This window comes from Sebastes fasciatus, chromosome 2, assembly GCF_043250625.1.
Source record: "Sebastes fasciatus isolate fSebFas1 chromosome 2, fSebFas1.pri, whole genome shotgun sequence".
Classification (NCBI taxonomy): domain Eukaryota; kingdom Metazoa; phylum Chordata; class Actinopteri; order Perciformes; family Sebastidae; genus Sebastes; species Sebastes fasciatus.
In genome coordinates, this window is record NC_133796.1 from 36,499,167 (window position 1) to 36,519,406 (window position 20,240).

The following is a 20,240-nucleotide window of genomic DNA, read 5'->3' on the forward strand; positions in this document are numbered from 1 at the left end:
ATGAGCACGAAATGAGGAGAGGATGTCATCGTTTCCCAAACGCTCTGTTCTGAACGTCCAAACAGATACAAAACATCTGCACTTTAGAAGGCGTTCTCATTAAATATCCCTTTTTTGTGACCCAAAACTCTGTTGGCGTGTGGACGAGAGGCCAAATCGTAGAGGAATATATCAGTTTTTAAAAGAATATCTGTATACGTGTGGACAGGGCCTAAGAATTTATTAAACCATAAAAATGATACTCCGACAAGTGAATCTTCTTAAATATTTTTTAGAGCTTGTGTGTGAAGATTTGCAGTCATGCAGGTCACAGAATATCTAGAAGGACTCAGTAAAAAGGAGGCTAGATTTGCATTTCGGACAGCTAGGACAAAAAGGTCATGCTGTGACCTTCCTCGCTTGTATCCGAAAATTATTCAACAGTCAACTTTTAAATTATGTGATGGATAATGTATCTTTTGGAAAACACAAATTTGTCTCAAATCTGACCTCAGACGTGTCGGTGCCTCCTCTTCTAGCGGTCTTCGACATGTATTTAACATTCACAAGGCGTGAATCCTGATCACTCTTTGCACCGCGCAACCTTTTCCCCCTGTCAATCACAAACATACTCACTCATTTCTTTCCCACGAATAACCATTTATTCTTCACACATTTACTGAAAATTACAGTTTATTGAAAGGACACAGAAAGGTCAGAGAACACAGATACATGTAGCTAGGAGTTACTACTCAGTGCATGGCACATTCTCAGGGAGACGACCCATTGTGAGTCTTTGGCTCTTTGCCTCCGGAGTGTTAAAGGCAGAAAGAGTGCTGAAATATTAAATGTTGAACAGTTGGCCAGCCAACTTGAGCCTCTATATTTCAAAATGTGGAGGAGTAAATTAACCTTGCTACAATGAGTGACAAACAATATTCTAAGTTGGGTAGTAGTAGTAGTAATAGTAGGAGTATTTTTTATTTGTCAATTGATATACTTATCACAGGATACAGTGTCAGACCTCACCAGTGCAAAGGGATTTTTCTAGAAAGATCACACATTTAGAAAGCAGTGTCCTCACTCGGAATTAAAACTCAGATAAGTAAACAACAAATGAACAATCATGAAACAAGTTACCAGTGCCATTGCTACCTTTTTAAAAAGAATTTCTAGAATGCATGCCATTTTACTATGGAGGTTTGCAGATGACAGTTTGAAATTTGTTGACAATTCCAGAGTCTCAGCTTTTGCAAACAATGCTGATATGCATATGTGTAGCTGTGTGTGTGTGTGAGTTGTGTGTATGTGTGTGAGAGATAGTGTGTGAGTGTGTGTTTGTGTGGGCGCACATATGTTTCTTGTGAGAGTGCGCAAGTGTGTGCTCTTAGAAAGATCCTCCAGGCAATGCAGGAGCTTTGCATTTTGGATGATATGCCGTCCGCTCAGTTGTCTTCATGTGGCTTTGTCTTTTTGCTGCTGCCTCCCTCTGCCTTCTCGCTGTCGTCTGAGAGCTTTGTGGTGGATTTTCCAGTCTGCGCTTGGCTCCTTTGCTGTTTAGGTACAGAAGATAAAGATTCTTAATGAGACTGACACAATAATATAGTACCGTAAACATGTGGCGGTCTGTAATCTGAGCAGGAAATGCTCCTGAATAGATCCGTGGGATGCAAAAGGAAGTTATAAATAATATCGACGGTGATGAAAACCTAAAGGCAAATGAAATATGCGGATCATAGAATCACATCTCAGCTGTGGCGATCTCTAACAGGAGCAGCCGTAAAAACAAACAACTACTTGGGAATTGTAATGAAACAGTGTGATTCCTCTCTCAGTCCTGGTTCTAACCACATAACTACTGTCCCATTTTAGGTGTTGGTGACTTCAGTTGGTGCAGCTAAATGAAGGTGTTGCCTGGTTTGAACCCAACAGGATGAGTGGAAAATTCACAGCCTGATCTCACTGAAATATGTGATATGATGACAACGACCGGTTAACAGCGCGTTACATTGGTGGTGGCACGGAATGTGTTGAAATTGCGTGTTGGCACCGAGAAAACAATGCCAATGGAAAAGTCAATTGGGATCCTTTTTCCTGGTGGACACACATTTTCCCAGGTTCAACAGAAATAGGTTTTGATCAAAATGAGCGTAGGGAAGAGGTCAGGGTGGACAAATGGGTCAAATACAGGAATTTTACCCAGGAGACAGGAGATTAGTGTTCATTTCTCGTGTGAAACCAAAAGTCAACGTGGAGTTATTTTAAATTACGTGGGCTACGTAAGAAATTACATAACACACATAGTTCTTTTAAACCAAACCATGATGTTTTCTTTCCTAAACCTAACGACGTAGTTTTGTTGCCTAAACGTCAAATTGTTCAACTTCACAATGTCGTTTTTTTTTCCTAAACCTAATGTTAAATTGTTCAACCTCACGATGTAGTTTTGTTTCCTAAAAGTAACGTTAAATTGTTTAACCTAACAATGTAGTTTTGTTTCCTAATTTAGAAAAAAACAACATGGTTTGGCTTAAAATTACTACGTTTGTAAAGCGAAAATGAAACTTAAAGTTGTGAACACAGGACACAAACAGCGGTCTGCTGGATGAAAGTCCTGTGGTTGTTGGACCCATCCACCTCCCCTCCCCTCCCACCCAACCGGTGTGTGTCTTTTCGGTCTTTAAACTGCGTCATTACACTCCCGGCGCACTTTCTCTGAGCGTTTATTATTGATGCGGATGGGTTTTCATCGTAGCTCTTTGAAAGCCGTGTGTCTCATAAAAACTAAATGGTGCCTCATGCATCGGTTTTTGACGCCCTGGGAATTATCTCACACTTTATACTACGTGCGTTGCTCTTACTGTCTACTAATGACGTGGGTTGGTTTACATTGGAGTTAGATGAAAGCCCGGTGGGTATCAGTATCAGACGCCGAGGGACACCGACCAAACTGCAATATTTGACAAGATGAGATTGAGAGTGGGTTGCCCTGTGCTCTATCGTGTGAACAAACAAAATGTGGACCCACTCCACAGGGTCTAAACTCCACAGAGTACCTTTAAGTTCAATAACTGCTGAGTTTATGTCTGAATTTTACAGAATTGATTAAGTTTAAAGAGCAACTTAAGGGTGAACACGATGTGGCCTTGTAATTTGGGGATGTGGAGTACAAGGCAAAATCATTATTTTTCACAGATACTGCAGAAATTCTTAATACATCCTTGTCAATCTGTTTTTGATGTACTAGGTTTTAAAATGCTGATTTGGAAGGAGGAGGCGTCCGTGCATTGGGACACAGCAACAGAGTCCTGCTGGTTTTCATTCCAGCTATCAAGTAAATGGGCAACACCTGGGAATAAATCCAATTAACTACCTGGTGGGATGGAAAACCAACTGAAGACCAACTCTGACAACAACAGCAGTCTGTTTACAGTTCAGTGGCACACTGAAACACAATGCAGTTTAAGAGAGAGTGTGTGTGTGTGTGTGTTTGGGGGATGTGTGTTTCTTTTATCCTGCGGTTTTCTCAAATCCCCGCTAACATTTTAAAGACGCAATTATTGGGCTCCAATGTATTTCATTAACGGAATGCAATTTTCTTTGGTATTTTGAATAATTTTATGCCAGTTTTGGCAATGACATGTTTAAGCACTGCACACAGGCTCTAGAAACCAATTCCCCAAGCAAAGCATCTGTTTTGTGTTTACCAATGTCACTTTGGAGAATGCCTCTAGGCTCGCTGGCTGCTTGCAAATTATTGAGTTACACATCACTCTGCGTGGCAGTGGGTTATGCTTCTATCACCTGGCTTGGAGCAAAATAAACAAAAGGAGGCAAAACACACCTCTACATTTATTTCCATCACTTTCAGGAGAGCTTGAAAGTACACTTTGAATTTGACCATACTATAATTTGGCAGTTATGTAATTAGAAAATAGTACTACTACTACTACAGAGTACTACATTTTTAACTTAGAGACTGAGACTCGGTACTCAATGACTCTCACTTCCATCTGCCGGCAAACGATTTCTCACTTAATGCACTCTTGTGGCTTCTTGCCAACCTCAGTTGTCGCCCACTTTGATGTGGGTTTGGGATTCTCCTTTGTTGTGTGTATCTTATTTATCACCAGCTAAAACTCCCTTAAGAATCCAAAAGTTTTTGTTCAAGGGTAGATTTTTGGGAAAAACTTGCAACAGCTTCGTCAGTAGCAGCACTACCAATGTCAGCTGTCAAGCTGATTTAAATCAAATATCTGACAAAACAACAACTTCTATTTTTTTAGCTACTGCTACATACATACAACTTAGGCTTTATTTTGACTCAGGTTGTCACTGTGTTTTTCACAGGCATGGATGGAAAGAAAACTTTAGAAATAATATTTTTGTAAGACTATGTTGGCTGTGCACTCTTGCCCCAACGTGATCTCATCTCTACACGTCCTATTTTGCAGCTTGGGCAGAAGCCCCTTGCGTCACTTTAATGATACCGGGGCTTCCTTTTGCGTTGTATTTTGACGCTGAAGGTCCGTGCGTTGTTAGCGTTGTGAAACGGTTGCGGCTAACGTTAGAACACGTGGTAAACATTGTGAAACTGTGGTTATGTTCATGCAACAAAAACACTTAGTTAGGGTTCGAAAAAACATCATGGTTTTGCTTAAAATAAGTACGCTTGTAACGTAGCGTAAGCACGAAAAGGCGTAAAAAATGCAACGATAATGCGCAAAGCATTTAGTGTGCAATAAGTACGCCTTTCTTAATTGCCTTAAATGTAGTCTGTACTGATGCAATGTAAACGCATCTGCGTATAAATGCTATGGTAAGAGTTAATGACGTAGAATAAAAAGTGATGGCTTCGTTTATGTATTTATGTTAAGCCCAATCAAGACGTTTTCCCTTACTCTAACTAAGTGGTTTTCTAACCTGAACCTAACTGTGGACGTTTGCGTCGCGTACAAATGACACGCGAAAAGGCTAAAATGCGTATTCATTTTCACACGGAATGTCCGTGTAATGTTGTGGTATTTATACGTCATCCGGTGAGACAGAGTTGAAACTACTAATGTAACGTCATGTGACTCAGTGCCGTAGCGTCACGTCACAGAACGTCCCCTGAGTAAAAGTCCTGTGTTTGTTTGACTCATCCACCACCTCTCCCTCCCGTCCTTAGAGGACTTCTCACTCTTAAATACTACATCTGTTGCTATGAGCGTTTAATAATGACACGGATGGGTTGAAAGCCTGGCGCGTATCATCCAGGTTGCCTGGTGCGTCGGCCACTGCCCAGGCGTAATATTTGATGCCCTGGGAGTGAGACCAGACAGCTTGCCATAATGGATATAAAAAAAATAGCAAAAAGGAAGTTACCCTCCTCCTTGCCCTATTTTATTGTGGGCGTCAGTGAAAATGTGGTTGCACGCCAATTAACTAATTAACTAACTGACTGTGCCACAGCAGGCAGATGGTGTGTTTTTATGTTAGCAGCTTAAACAGATTCTTGGATATTGAGCCCTCCTTCTTGGAAACACTGCAGGCAGAATTCAACTATTTTTAAGAATCTTAAAATATATAGAGTTGACAGACGTATTCATTGCTTTTTCAATTATTTTGAATAATAATTAATAATTGATGATTTTGAACAACTGCATATCTGGCTCAGGTTTTTTTTTTTTTTTTAGCTTTTCGTCACATTCACCCTTTGTGATTTTTATATTCCAACTTCCACTTGCACTTTTTTTTTATGTATTCAGGAATGTCAGAAACAAACAACACTGATGCCACTGTGCTTCAGAGACATGCTCTGTTTGTTTAAGGAATGTTATGGAGTTATATTTTTGACTTAAGAAGAAAAAACTTTACTCTTAAAGAATCTTAATGATGGACTCAAGCAGATACACCTAATACACCTATTTGAATACATCTTATACAGGTTAGATTGCATACTGTGGCTTTAAAGCCTACACAGTATATCTACCAAGCGGGGACAATGTTAGTTTCCTCCATGTTGTTGACATTATAGTTAATCTGGCTGAAAACTCCTCTGTGGGTATGTGGTTGTGGGCTGTCAGCCTGTCGATGTTTAAGCCACATCGATGAGAGCCTCTTTGTCTGATCAGTCCGCCCCGGGAGACTGCGTGAATAGATTAAGGCTTATTGTACAATATGTCTCACCTAAAAACGCAGGTGTTGCTGTGTTGTTATTTAAACCCCTTCTTTGTGTTTGTTTCAAAAACACAACAGGTGCAAGACAACAAAAATAGCCTTTTCTTCTAAAAGCATTCAAACACAAGGCGAGATGCCACTCAGGTTCTCAGTCTCACAAATCGAACATGAGAACACATAATGAAGGTAGAGTAGTGACAGGAATAGAGGGCACTTTAATGCAGATTGATCCACAGGGACCGGAATGCAAATCATTACTAATCAAATTGTTTACTACACCATGAATGGCAAGTGCTGTGCATGAGGGACACCGACCGGCAAGCAGGTTGATTCAGCGCTGCAGCACAATGTGAAAATTTCCCAATTAATGAGGTAACAAAAAGCGTTTGACTTCAATAACATATTATGTTGAATTATTTCACTAAATTGGATCTAAAAAAAGAATACCATTAGCTTGTAGTGCTTTGTATCTGTGACACAGTCCGCGGTTGTGTTATTACATAAAAATAAACAATTGTCAGACTCTCTCGCTGAATATCTCTCTGGCACAAAACAAACAAGCGAAGTCAAATCTGCCCATTTGTCGAGATTTCGTTTGAAATATTCTCGTGTCTAAAAATGGGCTGCTGCCACTTGGAATGCAAGACAGTTGCTCAGTTACACAGTATTGCACTGCATCGAAATGAGATGCATTGTTTTGTTGTACCATCTGCCACCTCCAAACAGGTGTGACTCAATTCAATAATATGATGAGGGAGGCAGTTATGCATAGGCTTTGGCAGGGCATTGAATATCACATAGTATAGGTGACATTGGCACACTGAATATTAGGTTTTAGCAGATTGGTTGCCTTCTTTTAGGAATGTGTTGTAGGTGTTGTGTGTCATCTGCTGTTATTTGTTTCACTTGTGTCGTAATTTGTTACATACTAGTTATGCATGTTAGTTGAATCATTTCATGTTATTGGTTCTCAGTCACTGTAGTCACACTGAGCTTGTTAAATCAGTTTAAAGAGGACCTATTATGCTTATTTCCAGGTGCATACTTGTATTTGGGGTTTCTACTAGAATATGTTTTACATGACAGAACATGCTTTAATGTTCAAAGACCCTTTATTTTTCCCATACCAGCTGTGCTGCAGCACCTCTTTTCACTCTGAAACGCTCTGTTTGAGCTCCTGCCCCGCCCTACCGAAAAGCCCAGTTTGCTCTAATTGGTCAGCTGGCCCACTGTTATGATTGGTCAACCGAACCAAACTCTTCAGACTATGCTCCAGCTCCGCTCTGACTAGCTTTGTTTGAGGGCGTGCCAAACCAGCCGCTAGGCAAAGTGTGTTACTTGTTGACATCACCATGTTACGGAAGAACGTTACGTTACGTGTTACGTTTCAGGCAGTTCAGGAACAGTGTTTCTGTAACTCCCTTTGGTGTGGACTTTGGGCTTTGTTACTTTCCTGACCTTTTACATGCATAAAAAACTATATAACACACCAAAGGAAAGGGAACAAAAGCATAATAGGTACTCTTTAACTTTGTATAAAGTCTTTTAAATCATGCTTATCATGCTCGTGTTTTTCACATTTTCATTATGAGATGTGTAATGCAGCAATTTATTTTTAAAATAGCTATACAAAAATCTCTTGTGGTCTATAATTTCCATGAAAAGTCAAGTTTCCATTTAAAAGACCAAAAGAAATGATTTGATCCACTAACAAATATTTTGCTGTGTACCTTATTCTTGTTTTCCATTGTTGTCCAAAAACTATTAAAAACACATCAATCAGCCACAAAGTGGCCAGTTGCACTGGCTGACATGTTCCTCCATTATCATGAACACACACACTGTAGTTTATTTTGAGCCCCAGATACACGGCTCAGACGGAGCCGTTAATACTCATTAATCCACAGCTGAAAATAGACCCAACAAATGCTGGTACTCCTGGTATAGTAATGTTTGCTAAAAACTACGATTCCCAGCTGTTTTAGGAAATTACTGAGCCGTGCGAAATTCAAAATTCAGAGAATATCTATTGCCTCCATACTGAGCCGACGGCCTGCAGCTATCAGTGCTGACAGAGCTAACAGTGTGAACTTGAGGGGAAACCGGAGGGTGGGCGCTACGCTTCTGCAACAACGTTATCAGCTGTAACCGCAGTATGAGAGCAGTGCAGAGCCGCGGTTATGAGCTAGTCAGTGGGGCACGCTCACATGCACTAAAAGGGACGCGTTGCGTATTACAACACACGCAGAGGGAGAGCGACTTCATTCTCTGCTCAGGTAGACATTACTCCACTCAACGTATCCTCATACAACAGTTCGTACGATATCTTCCGAAAAGTTGCTCCTCATTTTCATGCATTCTTCTACGAATGTCAAGCAACACGTGTCAACATGCATTCAGTCTTTTCAAAATGAACTTCAATCTTCACAGGAAACTACTTAGTTAGGTTGAGGCAACAAAGGTACTTGGTTAGGTTTAGGAAAAATATCTTTGTTTAGGGTAAAATAATTACATTTGAAAAACTTGGTTAGGTTTAGGTAAAGATCATTGTTTCGATTAAGATAACCATGGAAGTTACGTTACATATGTACGGAAGTTACGGGACCAATAAATCAACGTTGACTTCTGGTTTCACACAAAACGCCAACATTGGTCTCCTGGGTGAAAGTCCAGAGCTTTTTTCACCCACCCATCCATCCCGACCTCCTCCCTTCATGGCGTTAGTCAATCTTTATACTTCCTGGTTTACAATTTTGTGGGATATACTCAAATTACAGTGCATTACTTTTTGTAGGTATAGCTTCAAACGGTGTATGAGAACAGCCTGCTCCACTATATCTTTACATTACAAATAGTTGTTTGCTGCTCTGAGTTTCATATAGAGAACCTTTAAAAAAATATTTGTGACTCATTTTTAAAGATTTACGTCTTTAGTTGGAGCAAATGGGCTTTGGGCTGAGCGCCACAGACAGGGTAGGCAAGTCATAAACTATTTTGAGAGTGACTACATTGTTGATCTTGGTGTTTTAATGGGATCTCTTGACAATAAGAAAAATATATAAAACATCAGACTCATCCTGTACGACATCCCCCCCTGATTAAACCATTTCCTGTGTGGCCAAAAAAGACCAAGAACTCACAACAGCAACTTTGAAATGTCTGCATCTATTGTTAGTATATAAGTCTGAATGAAGCTCACCTGCTGTGGCTCTGGTAGCTTTTTACTTTCTGGGGCCGATTCCTCCGTCTGGTTCTTGAAGCAGTCGCCCCCGCTCTATAGGAGTAGAGGGAACATATCTCAGTGCAGTCGAGAGAGTGCATGCTGGGGAGTTGTCAACTTCTCAGCTGTGTGTAGTCAGTGAGAACACATGAGATGAATAGACCAGTATCAGTGGCATTAACAAGCCCTTTTTGATTTTCACCAAAATGCTACCAGAAGTTTCATTCTTACTTCTTCTACAGAATCATCCATTTAACTTTCTCATTTGATTTATGACTGCAATTTAGGTAAGCTGTTTACATGCATACTGGACAAAAACATTTCTATTAGTATTACAGTTTTGTAGCGATTAAACTGTTAGATTATTTATTTATTAAAGTAATTTACCAAACAATTAATCTAACATTTGGTGGGAAGACCTGCTGCTTTCCTCAGTTTTTTTTACAGTGTTGTGGTAAATGGGTTTGGACTGTTGGGTCGGAATAAAAAGAAGCAATTTGAAGATGTCACCTCCGGCTCTCGGAACTTGACATGGGCATTTTTCAGCATTTTCTGACATTTTATTGAATAAACAATCAATCATGTGAAGCAAACAATACAGAAAATAATCATTAGCTGCAGCCCTACAGGTTGTGTTATTGTTATTCTTTTACAGAACTGCACATATGGTGACAAGCAATGACAATCATTTCCCTGCTGTGATGCACTTGAAGCCATTTGGAGCCCATGGTAATAATTTTGCTTTCATGTAACAATGCTGCAAATTGTAATGGCCAACACATAACTTCGTGAACAATAAACATGGTCACTACAAAGACCATTAACCCTCTGAGACCCACAACAGACCCGTTTTTGTCTTTTTTAAGAGGGTACAGGGGGTCTTTCGGGGGAGATATCAAGTCAACGGTAGATGTCATATAGAAGTGGTGTACATCATCTGAAAGCTGGGAACCTGAAGATTAATTTGAGATCAGCACAGTGTGTCAATGTGTTCTAGTCATTAATCAGAAATAAACATGAACTAATTAAATAATTCATTATTTAAAAACAAATTGTAAAAGTCTATAATAAAGTCTATTTGGTGCCAAATTAAAAAAAAATTTACCACTCGAGAATTGATAAAAATTAACAATATTCCATCCAAAATATCACATTAAGACACCAAGACCTTGAGGAACACCATAGAAAAAGCAATGCTGTGATTTGGTATCAAAAACTTTTGACATTTTGAGAAGAATTGCAATTTTAGGTGATTGGATGGCGAGCACTTCTGTTCTGTAAACTGCTCAGAAACCCCCCTTATTGTCAATTTAGCTAGGAAAGCCACCCATCCTCTGAATGCTCTAGGTCTCTAGTTTGTGGTTGTAAAGTTTCATGAGGCTGTGATTATCCTAGAGGTCACCACAGGTCATTTTATACAGGGAGGTCAAGTTTCAAAGAAATGGTCTCAGTACAATGAAATGGCTACTATGGGAACTAACATCATCACACATGAATACAATTGGGCTCATTGGATCCACAAGAGCCTCAGCTTTACAGTGATACCCAATATATGTAATTCATAACGGTTTAGGGACCCCAGTATGCAGAAATATTGATAAAATACATTTTGGAATAGGAGAAAATAACACATTTATAATGCATTCAAAAAACTGCATGGTTTTTGCCCCAAACTGCATGTGATTATCATAAAGTGGACATGTCTGTAAAGGGGAGACTGAATTGATTAGATTAAAAGTAAATCGATTAAAAATATTTAATCGCAAATCATCGTATGATTGTCCATACTTAATCACTATTAATCACAAATTAATATGTTCAAATGTACCTTGAAGGGAGTATTTTATACTCTTATCAACATGGGAGTGACCAAATATGCTTGCTTTATGCAAATATCTGTGAATATTTATTAAAAGAAATCCATTAACATAACAAATATTGTCAAGAAACCCTCACAGGTACTGCATTTAGCATATAAAATATGCTCAAATCATAACAAACTGCAGCCCAACAGGCAACAACAGCTGTCAGTGTGTCAGTGTGCTGACTTGACTATGACTTGCCCCAAACTGCATGTGATTATCATAAAGTGGACATGTCTGTAAAGGGGAGACTCGTGGGTACCCATAGAACCCATTTTCATTCACATATCTTGAAGTCAGAGGTCAAGGGACCCCTTTGAAAATGGCCATGCCAGCTTTTCCTCACAAATATTTAGCCCAACTTTGGAGCTACTTGCCGTCCTTACTGCGAGCTAACATGAACCAATGGATTCCTCAGGTTTTCTAGTTTCATGTGATAACCTTCATAATAGCTCTAAATTTAACCTGCTACGGCCTCTGAAAGACAGTAAAGTCGAAACCGCATCCGGATTGGATGCATCAAACCACATGTCATCACGTCATACCACCGTGAGCCAATCTCCAGCCTAATGTATTTTGAAATATAAACACTTCAAACAGTTAAGTGTGACGCCCGTCTATGAAAAGCAAATCATACGTTAGAGGGCAGCAAACCTATCACATTTCTTTCTCAAACTGAAAGCGATACACGCTCATACAATCTGTCTCTCCTCATTTCCTCCAGCCTACAGGGGGAGGAGGACAGGGGGAGATGTGGCGGTGTTCACAAGCACAAACACAATATCGGAGTCTCTGTTTCAAATACGTCTCCTCTTATTTGTATCAGAATGTTTCTCCCTCTTGCTGCAGGATTTTTTTACAACCCTGTCAAAATTATATAATCAATTATGGGACAACAGTGAACATTGTTTTTGGCACAATTTCATTAAAGAACAATCTCTTTGACACGGTTTCCACGGAGGGTAATTTCCTCTGCGGGTGGCATCCCTCCGTACTCCCCCGTCTCCAGTGGTCTATCAACTTATATCTGTAATAGCTCTTGATAGCCTCTTGTCAGAAATCCTTATGGACCCTGTTCACTTCCCCTGCTTTCTTCAAAAATCCTGTTGGTTTTGACAGGTTTGGAGATACTCATTCGGAGCATTCCTGATAACTGACTGCTCACAGTTGCTTGGATCTTAGAGAACTAAGCCTGTGATGATAAGGTACCAAAGTCCTCCACAAAAAATCTGAATAGGAGAGGTCAGTGACTGCTCCTCTCTTTCCTCCCTCAATAGCTGCTTTCAAAGTGCTAGTAAAGGCACTCAGCTCCCTCAAATGTTCCAATGAAGATTCTCGGTGTAAAACTGAAAAAGTGTATTTTTGCACTGGGCAAGTGAGAAGCTCTTTGAAGCTAGTGTGAATGTGCAAATTTTACCTTCACTGCAGTACTCGCCCATGCAGAATCTTTGTCAGTGAGATTTAATGCTGCAACAAAAATCTGTGTTCACTATTGATTGATTGTTGGCATTTTGTAGACAAAAAAATTAATCGATTAACGGAAAAACTAATCCAAATTCACACAGCTCAAGGTGATGTCTTCAAATTGCTTGTTTTATCTGACAAAAAATCCAAAACCCAAAGATATCCAATTTACAAAAAAGCGGCAAATCCTCACTTTTGAGAAACTCGAGAATGTTTGATAATTGACTTAAAGTAATAGATTATTAATATTGCAAATTTTCTCTTGATTGACTAATGAATTAATCATTTCAGCTCCAAAACACTGTAAAATTGTATAATTATTCCCTGAGGCACACTCCAGGCTCCATGCGCTGTCAAGAGCAATGCAGTCTTCTACATTTAAGCTTTCATGAAGCGAATGTGCTTCAGTGAGGTCACATGACCTCAGCTACTTTTTATACCTCGTGACCAGGGCTGCAACTACCGATTATTTTTAATATCAAATAATCTGTTGATTATTTTTGGATGATGAATCATTTAGTATACAAAATATGGAAACAGTGGAAAATGGCCATCACAATTTCCAAGTGACCAAGTTGACGTGTTGAGATAACTTTTTTTTCATATTTAATTTACTATGATATAAAACAGAAAACAGCAGCAAAAAGTTCTATTTTGAGAGCAGTAAAATGGTGAATGTTTACCAATCCATCACAACCCAGTCACCAGAACCAAATGTCGGCACTATGTGTTTCTGCAGACTACCGGATACATTTAATGTCAATGTTTGTGAATCAAAAATACTTTTCACAAATATATTTCATATCAGCCTCTTGGTATGAGAATCAAGAGAAAATTGGCAATATTAATAATTTACTACTTTCAGTCAGTTATCAAACAATCTCAAGATCGTGCTTCTCAAATGTGAGGATTTGCTGCTTTTTTGTAAATTGGATATCTTTGGGTTTTGGACTGTTGGTCGGCTCAAACAAGCAATTTGTAGACACCACCTGTGGATATGAGAACTTGGATTAATTTTTTTTACTAATTGACTAATTATTTTATCTACAAAATGCCAATCACAACAAATTATAAATAGTTGTTTTTTTCATCAATCTTACTGACAATGATTGCAGAAATGCAATTGAACTGAACTGAGTACTGAGAGTACTGTAGAGTTGCAGTGAAGGTAAAATTTGCACATTCACACCAACTTCAAAGAGCTTTTCAGTCACAGCTGCACTTGCCCAGTGCAAACATACACTTTTTCAATTTCACACCGGGATCTTCATTGGAACATTTGAGGGAGCTGAGTGCCTTTACTTTCACTTTGAAAGCAGCTATTGAGGGAGGAAAGAGAGAAGCAGTCACTGACCTCTCCTATTCAGATTTTTTTGTGGAGGACTTTGGTACCTTATCATCACAGGCTTAGTTCTCTAAGATCCAGGCAACTGTGAGCAGTCTGTTATCAGGAAGGCTCCAAATGAGTATCTCCAACCCTGTCAAAACCAACAGGATTTGAAGAAAGCAGGGGAAGTGAACAGGGTCCATGAGGATTTCTGACAAGAGGCTATCAAGAACTATTACAGATATGAGTTGATAGACCACTGGAGACGGGGGAGTACGGAGGGATGCCACCCGCAGAGGAAATGTACAATGCCACCTGATTAATGTTGTTAAACAATTGGTTAGGTTTAGGCAACAAGACTTGGTTAAGGTCAGAAAAAAACATCATGGCTTGTGTTAACATAATAACGTTACAACGTAACAACCGTAACAACATAACGTAACAACGTAACGTAACAACGTAACGTAACAACATAACGAAACCACGTAACGTAACGTAACAACGTAACGTAACAACGTAACGTAACAACATAACTTAATAACATTACATAACAACCGTAACAACGTTACGGAACAACCGTAACAATATAACGTAACCAACGTAACGTAACCAACGTAACGTAACCAACGTAACAACGTAACGCAACAACGTAACGCCACAACGTAACAACTTAACGTAACAACGTAACAATGTATCGTGACAACGTAACACCGCAACAACCGTTAACAACGTAACGTAACGTAACAACCATAACATAACAACCATAACATAACAACGTAACCACCTTAAATAAATAACAACTGTCTTTAGCAGACTTTGTTACGTAACGCTACGTAACAAGCATAAAGTAATTGTTTAGTTTTGGTTTCACATGGGACACGAACCTGGCGGAAAGTCCTGTGTTTGTTTGACTCATCCACCACCCCTCACTCCCACCCTTTGTGGACTTCTTTTGCTTGTAATACTCGGTATTATACCACGTGACTGTCAATAACGTTATTATACCACGTAACTTTCAATAACGGTTGCTCGATAAACTAATTTACCTGCTCTGCGCGTTGCTCGTTGTACCACATCACTTGGTGCAAAAACATCCATATTCAACGTATCCTTGGTTTGCAGAAGCGCACAATGAAAACATTTTTTCCTGGCTACTGGAATGTCTGTTGACTAATCGATTAATCAACCGATTTTTTTCAGCTCTACATGATACCATAGTCTGTTTATAGCCAATGTTTGATTTACCACGAAGGAGATTGTAATCCTTTGGTAATGTGCAATAAGGACTGATTCAATAAAATTATAAGTATTAACAGTTGAACTAGATAAAAACTATTGACTGAAGAATGCATCACCAAGCTGAAAGTTGTTGCAGTTCTTAACGAAGACATCTGGAGTAAAAGTGGCTTGTGTGATTTCTGAAGGGGGACTGAAGCATGAATTCAGTGAACAGATGAACCTCGTGGATACAGGCCCTCAGGTCACACAGGCCATTATAGTTTATTACTCTAAAGGCTCACCTTTTCCATTTGGCAGGCTTTAACTCCACCACTCTCTCTCCTCATTACTTCGATGTTCACGGGTGATTTACTGGCTGTGACAATTCTCTGAACTTTAGAGATGTCCTGTTGGGGGAAAAAAAGAGAACATTTCAACTTGGGGTTAAAAATAAAATGTGTAAATGGCTTGTTGATGATTCAGCATTGGCTCTGGGGTTCTCGAAGAGTAAACAGTTCTGACTCAGAGGTTCATAACGGTTTAATTTATATTTGCTCATTTAAAAAACTAATTCAGCTTATTTATTTGTAGTAAATAAATCATGGCTGGTATGACTATTTCAGAACAGGCAGCAGGAAGAGCAACAGAAACAGTGCTGACAAACTAAAAACAGAATTATTTTAAATTCTAAGGCTTGGTGGTGAACCCAGTAATATTCAGCTATCACATATCCAGTAACAAGATCAAAAACTTTTCTTAATAATTAATATTTGTACACGAATATTTTTTTTAAAATATTTGAACAACTGCAATTAGCCATGCTAGAGGCTCAGTGAGGCTGTAAGCTAAATGCTAAAACGCCAGCTTGCTTTTGAAGGTATTTTGTCATAAACCAACGTATTGGACAAATTTTCTCCAGATGATGGCACTATATGAAAAGTCACGGGTTAACCAAAGTGATTATGATTATCCAAGTGGGACATGAGTTTCTCTACAAAATTTCATGGCAATCCATCCAATAGTTGTTGAGATATTTCAGCCTGGACCAGGGTTTACTTTTGCTGGCATATGCCAACTTTCTTCCGGTATCACGTGTAGTTGTCCGGCGAATGAAATTATCAATGGCCAAAATGTCCGTGGGAAATATGCCAAATAAGTAAATAAATGAATTAATAGTATATAAATAGCCTTATATTGTGTGACCTATAATATATGTTGTCATGACAACTTAACTATAAACTTATATTATACAAAAGTTTACATGCCTCCGCTGTGATTCTAATCAAATACACTTTTTGTCAAATTCAGCAAATATCTCTTCACAGTCAGCTAGCTGTCCGTTCTGTGTGTGCGCTGAAAAAAAAAGCCGGTGTTCATACACATCCCTGGCTGTGTAAATGGGAAGCAAACAAAATGACTTGGACCAAGCCACTAGATAGAGAATGTCATTTTTTCTTTTACAATCAAAGCTTCTATTGAGGTTTCCAAATGAAACGTTGAATGTCTGTCATCATAATTTATGATGTTTTTTGAACACAGTGAAAATTTTGTTTTTTTGAAAGGCTAAACTCCAACAAATATAGATTGAAACACAATATACCGTTTGATAAAAACACATTGGGATTTTTGGAAATGATTACACTTATCTTTTTTTTTAAAGTAATTTTGACTTTTGGACTTTGGACTGAGACAATAACAGAGACGAGGAGTGCTGCCGTGTTCACTGTGTGCGTGTTTGAAAATACAAATTTCAATATCAATGTTATGAATGAAGCTTCAAACTATTCGGTAGGCCACAGCCCGAGCCAAACAACATTATTTTGAATTTGATTAATGCAGGATTCAAACCGTCCAGCATATTATTTAATTTCTAAGACTGTTTCTTCATTTAACCTATTTTCAAGTTATATCAAATGTAGGCTATTAAATGGCTTTTTAAAACATATGTACGGTAGTCGTTCTATATGGACAGAATTCTGGAATATGGCTATAATTATTAATATAGTTCATTATTGATAAGTGGTGGACCGACATGCAGACCAGCACTGCCGTCCATAGAGCTGTGCTGCCAGCATGGCTAAAAATATACAGCATTACCTTCACCTAAACTGTACATGACGTGCCTCCAAAGTGAGATGATTAAGTTGGAAATGTTTTGTCAGCTGCGATATTCCATGTTATGAGACAGTAATATTGGCCGTGTTGGGCAAAAACATGTCCAATATGGTGTAAAGTGGAAATATCAATCGAAGTTTTCTTTTTTTTGAAGGGCTCATTTTGTTACGAAATCAAATGTAAATGCACAGTTGATTTATAGGTCCCAAATGGTGGACCTTCAAACCAGCATGCAAGTACATGTCTGTACAAACACACACACAGGTTCAACTCTGAGTGAAAAGTAAGCAGAATTCTGGGAGGTAGATGTGGGATTTACTACTTTGAGAGCTACAAATGATGGACAGTGATGTTTCAGTGAAGTGACCCACTGCAAAAACAGTCAAAGCATGAAGGGAAAACAAGATGAACAGCCAGAGATGAAAAGCTTCTCTCTGGAGTATGTAAACCAATCTATATCACTAGCACCTGAAATGATGTCCGTATGAGTTGATGTGCTTTGAATCGGTGGTGTAAGAAATGCTCTATGCTGGAGGCCAAACTATAGATTTCAGGAGGGTTACATGGCAGGCTTCTGTGAACCTTTTTTTCTTCTAGACATCATTATTTGAATACTGATGAGTAACGTTGTGGATGTCTTCACAGAGCCCTGAGTGTATGTGTGTAATATATACACAGCATATATATATAGTCTTGTTTCTCATTGTCTGAATAAACTCTTAACATGGCTTGAAATCAAATTCATAGCCTGTTTTGCATAATACGTCTGAATTATGGAAGGAACATTTTGTCATTTATGTGCTCTTGCTGACAGTAAGATATAATCACTTATATTTATTAGAATATATCTCAAACTGTGACTTCATCAGTAATGCCCATGGTAAATAGGCTGTACATAGCTTGATAAATACGTAATTCATCTATGAGGTCTCTATTAGGATTAGGGTCGTCAAAGTTAAAGCTGTAATAACTTGTTTATGCGAAATCATTTTAACGCAAAGGATTACTTTAACGCATTCACACACTTCAGTTTTAAAACTAGAGTCAAGATACTGGTATCATATGAAACCAAAAAACCTAAAGAACCCATCGGTGCCAACCATGTCATACTAGCTTGTTGCAAAGGAGGGCAAATAACGCTCCAGACTTGCGCTTAATTTGGCGAGGACAGCCTGGCATGGTCATTTTCAAAGGGGTCCCTTGACCTCTGACTTCAAGATACGAGAATTGAGAATGCAAATGGATTTTATGGGTACCCACAAGTCTCCCCTTTACAGACGTGCCCACTTTATGATAATCACAAGCAGTTTGGGGCAAGTCATAGTCAAGTCAGCACACTGACACACTGACAGCTGTTGTTGTATGTTGAGCTTGAGTTTGCCATGTTGTGATTTGAGCATATTTTTTTATGCTAAATGCAGTACCTGTGAGGGTTTCTGGACAATATTTGTCATTGTTTTGTGTTGTTAATTGATTTCCAATAATAAATATATACATACATTTGCATAAAGCAGCATATTTTCACACTTCCATTTTGATAAGAGTATTAAATACCTGACAAATCTCCCTTTAAGATACATTTTGAACAGATAAAAAAAATTGCAATTAATTTGCGATTAATCGTGATTAATCATGGACAATTATACAATTAATCGCGATTAAATATTTCAATCGATTGACAGTCCTAATTAGGATACCAGACATTTACATTATTAATATATATGACAGCAGAGTAACTCAGTGTCAATTGTTGTGCTGTCATTATATGCAATAGTTGAGGTTATTTTTTCAGACATGTAAATAGGTGTCATTGAAAATGGCATTGCTACAATTAATGTATGCAAAAAAAAAGTTAGTGGACAATAATTGCCTGCAGACTCCCTGAGAGTGTAGTTCGGAGAAGACTGATGTCAATAACTGAGTGTGGTGGAGAATGTTTTCTGCTTAAGGCCCCGAGTACAGACTTCGGCTTGACCCTCTTGCATAGGGAACGTTGACATTATTTTAGGGGCAGCTTAAGTTCTCACCCACAGCGTGGTACAAACTTCTCACTATTCCAGCAACAAGCCAATCAAAAAGTCAGATATTTGTACTTGGGACAATCTGTACGAGCTAACTGTACCGCAGATCTATAGGCCAGTGGCTCACGTGGGCGGTGAGACCAAAATTCAACACAAGAAAGGCCAACCTGTCAATTGACATCAATTCTGAAATATGTCGACATTTACAAGCAGTGCAGAAAATGTACATCTTTGACTTTTCCAACAATCACTTCTGTTTCCAGTTTTTAAATAATTGAATTGAATACTGTATAAGAAATTATTCTTATACCAGATACTATATTTTTTCCTGCTGTCTAGCACATGTTGTTCAGTAAGTACCAAACAGTAAGATATAAACTAAGTTTGTACAGCAGATATCTCTCCAAAAGTACAGCTCTGTCTGTCTTCTTCCCTAACTGGGTCAAAAGTGGTCTCTTGAGAGCATAAAGCAAGACGGTCGCAAGATGAACACAAGCAATCTTAACCTGTCACTGTCAAACTCCATTCTTACTTTGTCAGCTGAAACAACATCTTTTTAGGGAGGTTCAGTAGAATTGGCTTTGCTTGTGGAAGTGACCGCTTTTGGGCGAACACTTCATGCATTATTTCCTCCCTTTTGACAGCATCCGTCAGAACCAGCAACATTTTACAGAACAACAATGGACGAGGGAGGGCATCTGACGTGCTGTTCTGTCTCCGTGAGGCCAGTAATTCTTCCTTCAGTAGAAACTTGGGTAACACTTTATAACAACGATCAGTCATAAGCCATTATATATATAATATAAACCTTAATTTAATAATGAATTAATCATCAACAAAACATTCATAAATGTTTGCAAATGATTAATAAG

At 38.7% G+C, this 20,240-nt stretch overlaps 1 protein-coding gene across 2 annotated transcripts in view; it reads right to left on the reverse strand.

Moving 5' to 3' along the window:
* Nucleotides 1–627: 627 nt before the first annotated feature.
* luzp2 (leucine zipper protein 2) overlaps nt 628–20,240 on the reverse strand; it is a 215,604-nt gene continuing 195,991 nt past the window's right edge. Inside the window, exons 10-12 of one of the 2 annotated variants that reach the window (XM_074622445.1) lie at nt 15,535–15,639; nt 9,341–9,415; nt 628–1,532 (exon numbers count right to left, since the gene is read on the reverse strand). In XM_074622445.1, coding sequence (XP_074478546.1) covers nt 1,425–1,532; nt 9,341–9,415; nt 15,535–15,639 — 288 coding nt within the window. In that variant the 3' untranslated portion in view covers nt 628–1,424. The remainder of the gene's footprint in view (nt 1,533–9,340; nt 9,416–15,534; nt 15,640–20,240) is intronic. The other variant, XM_074622436.1, reaches the window with a different exon arrangement.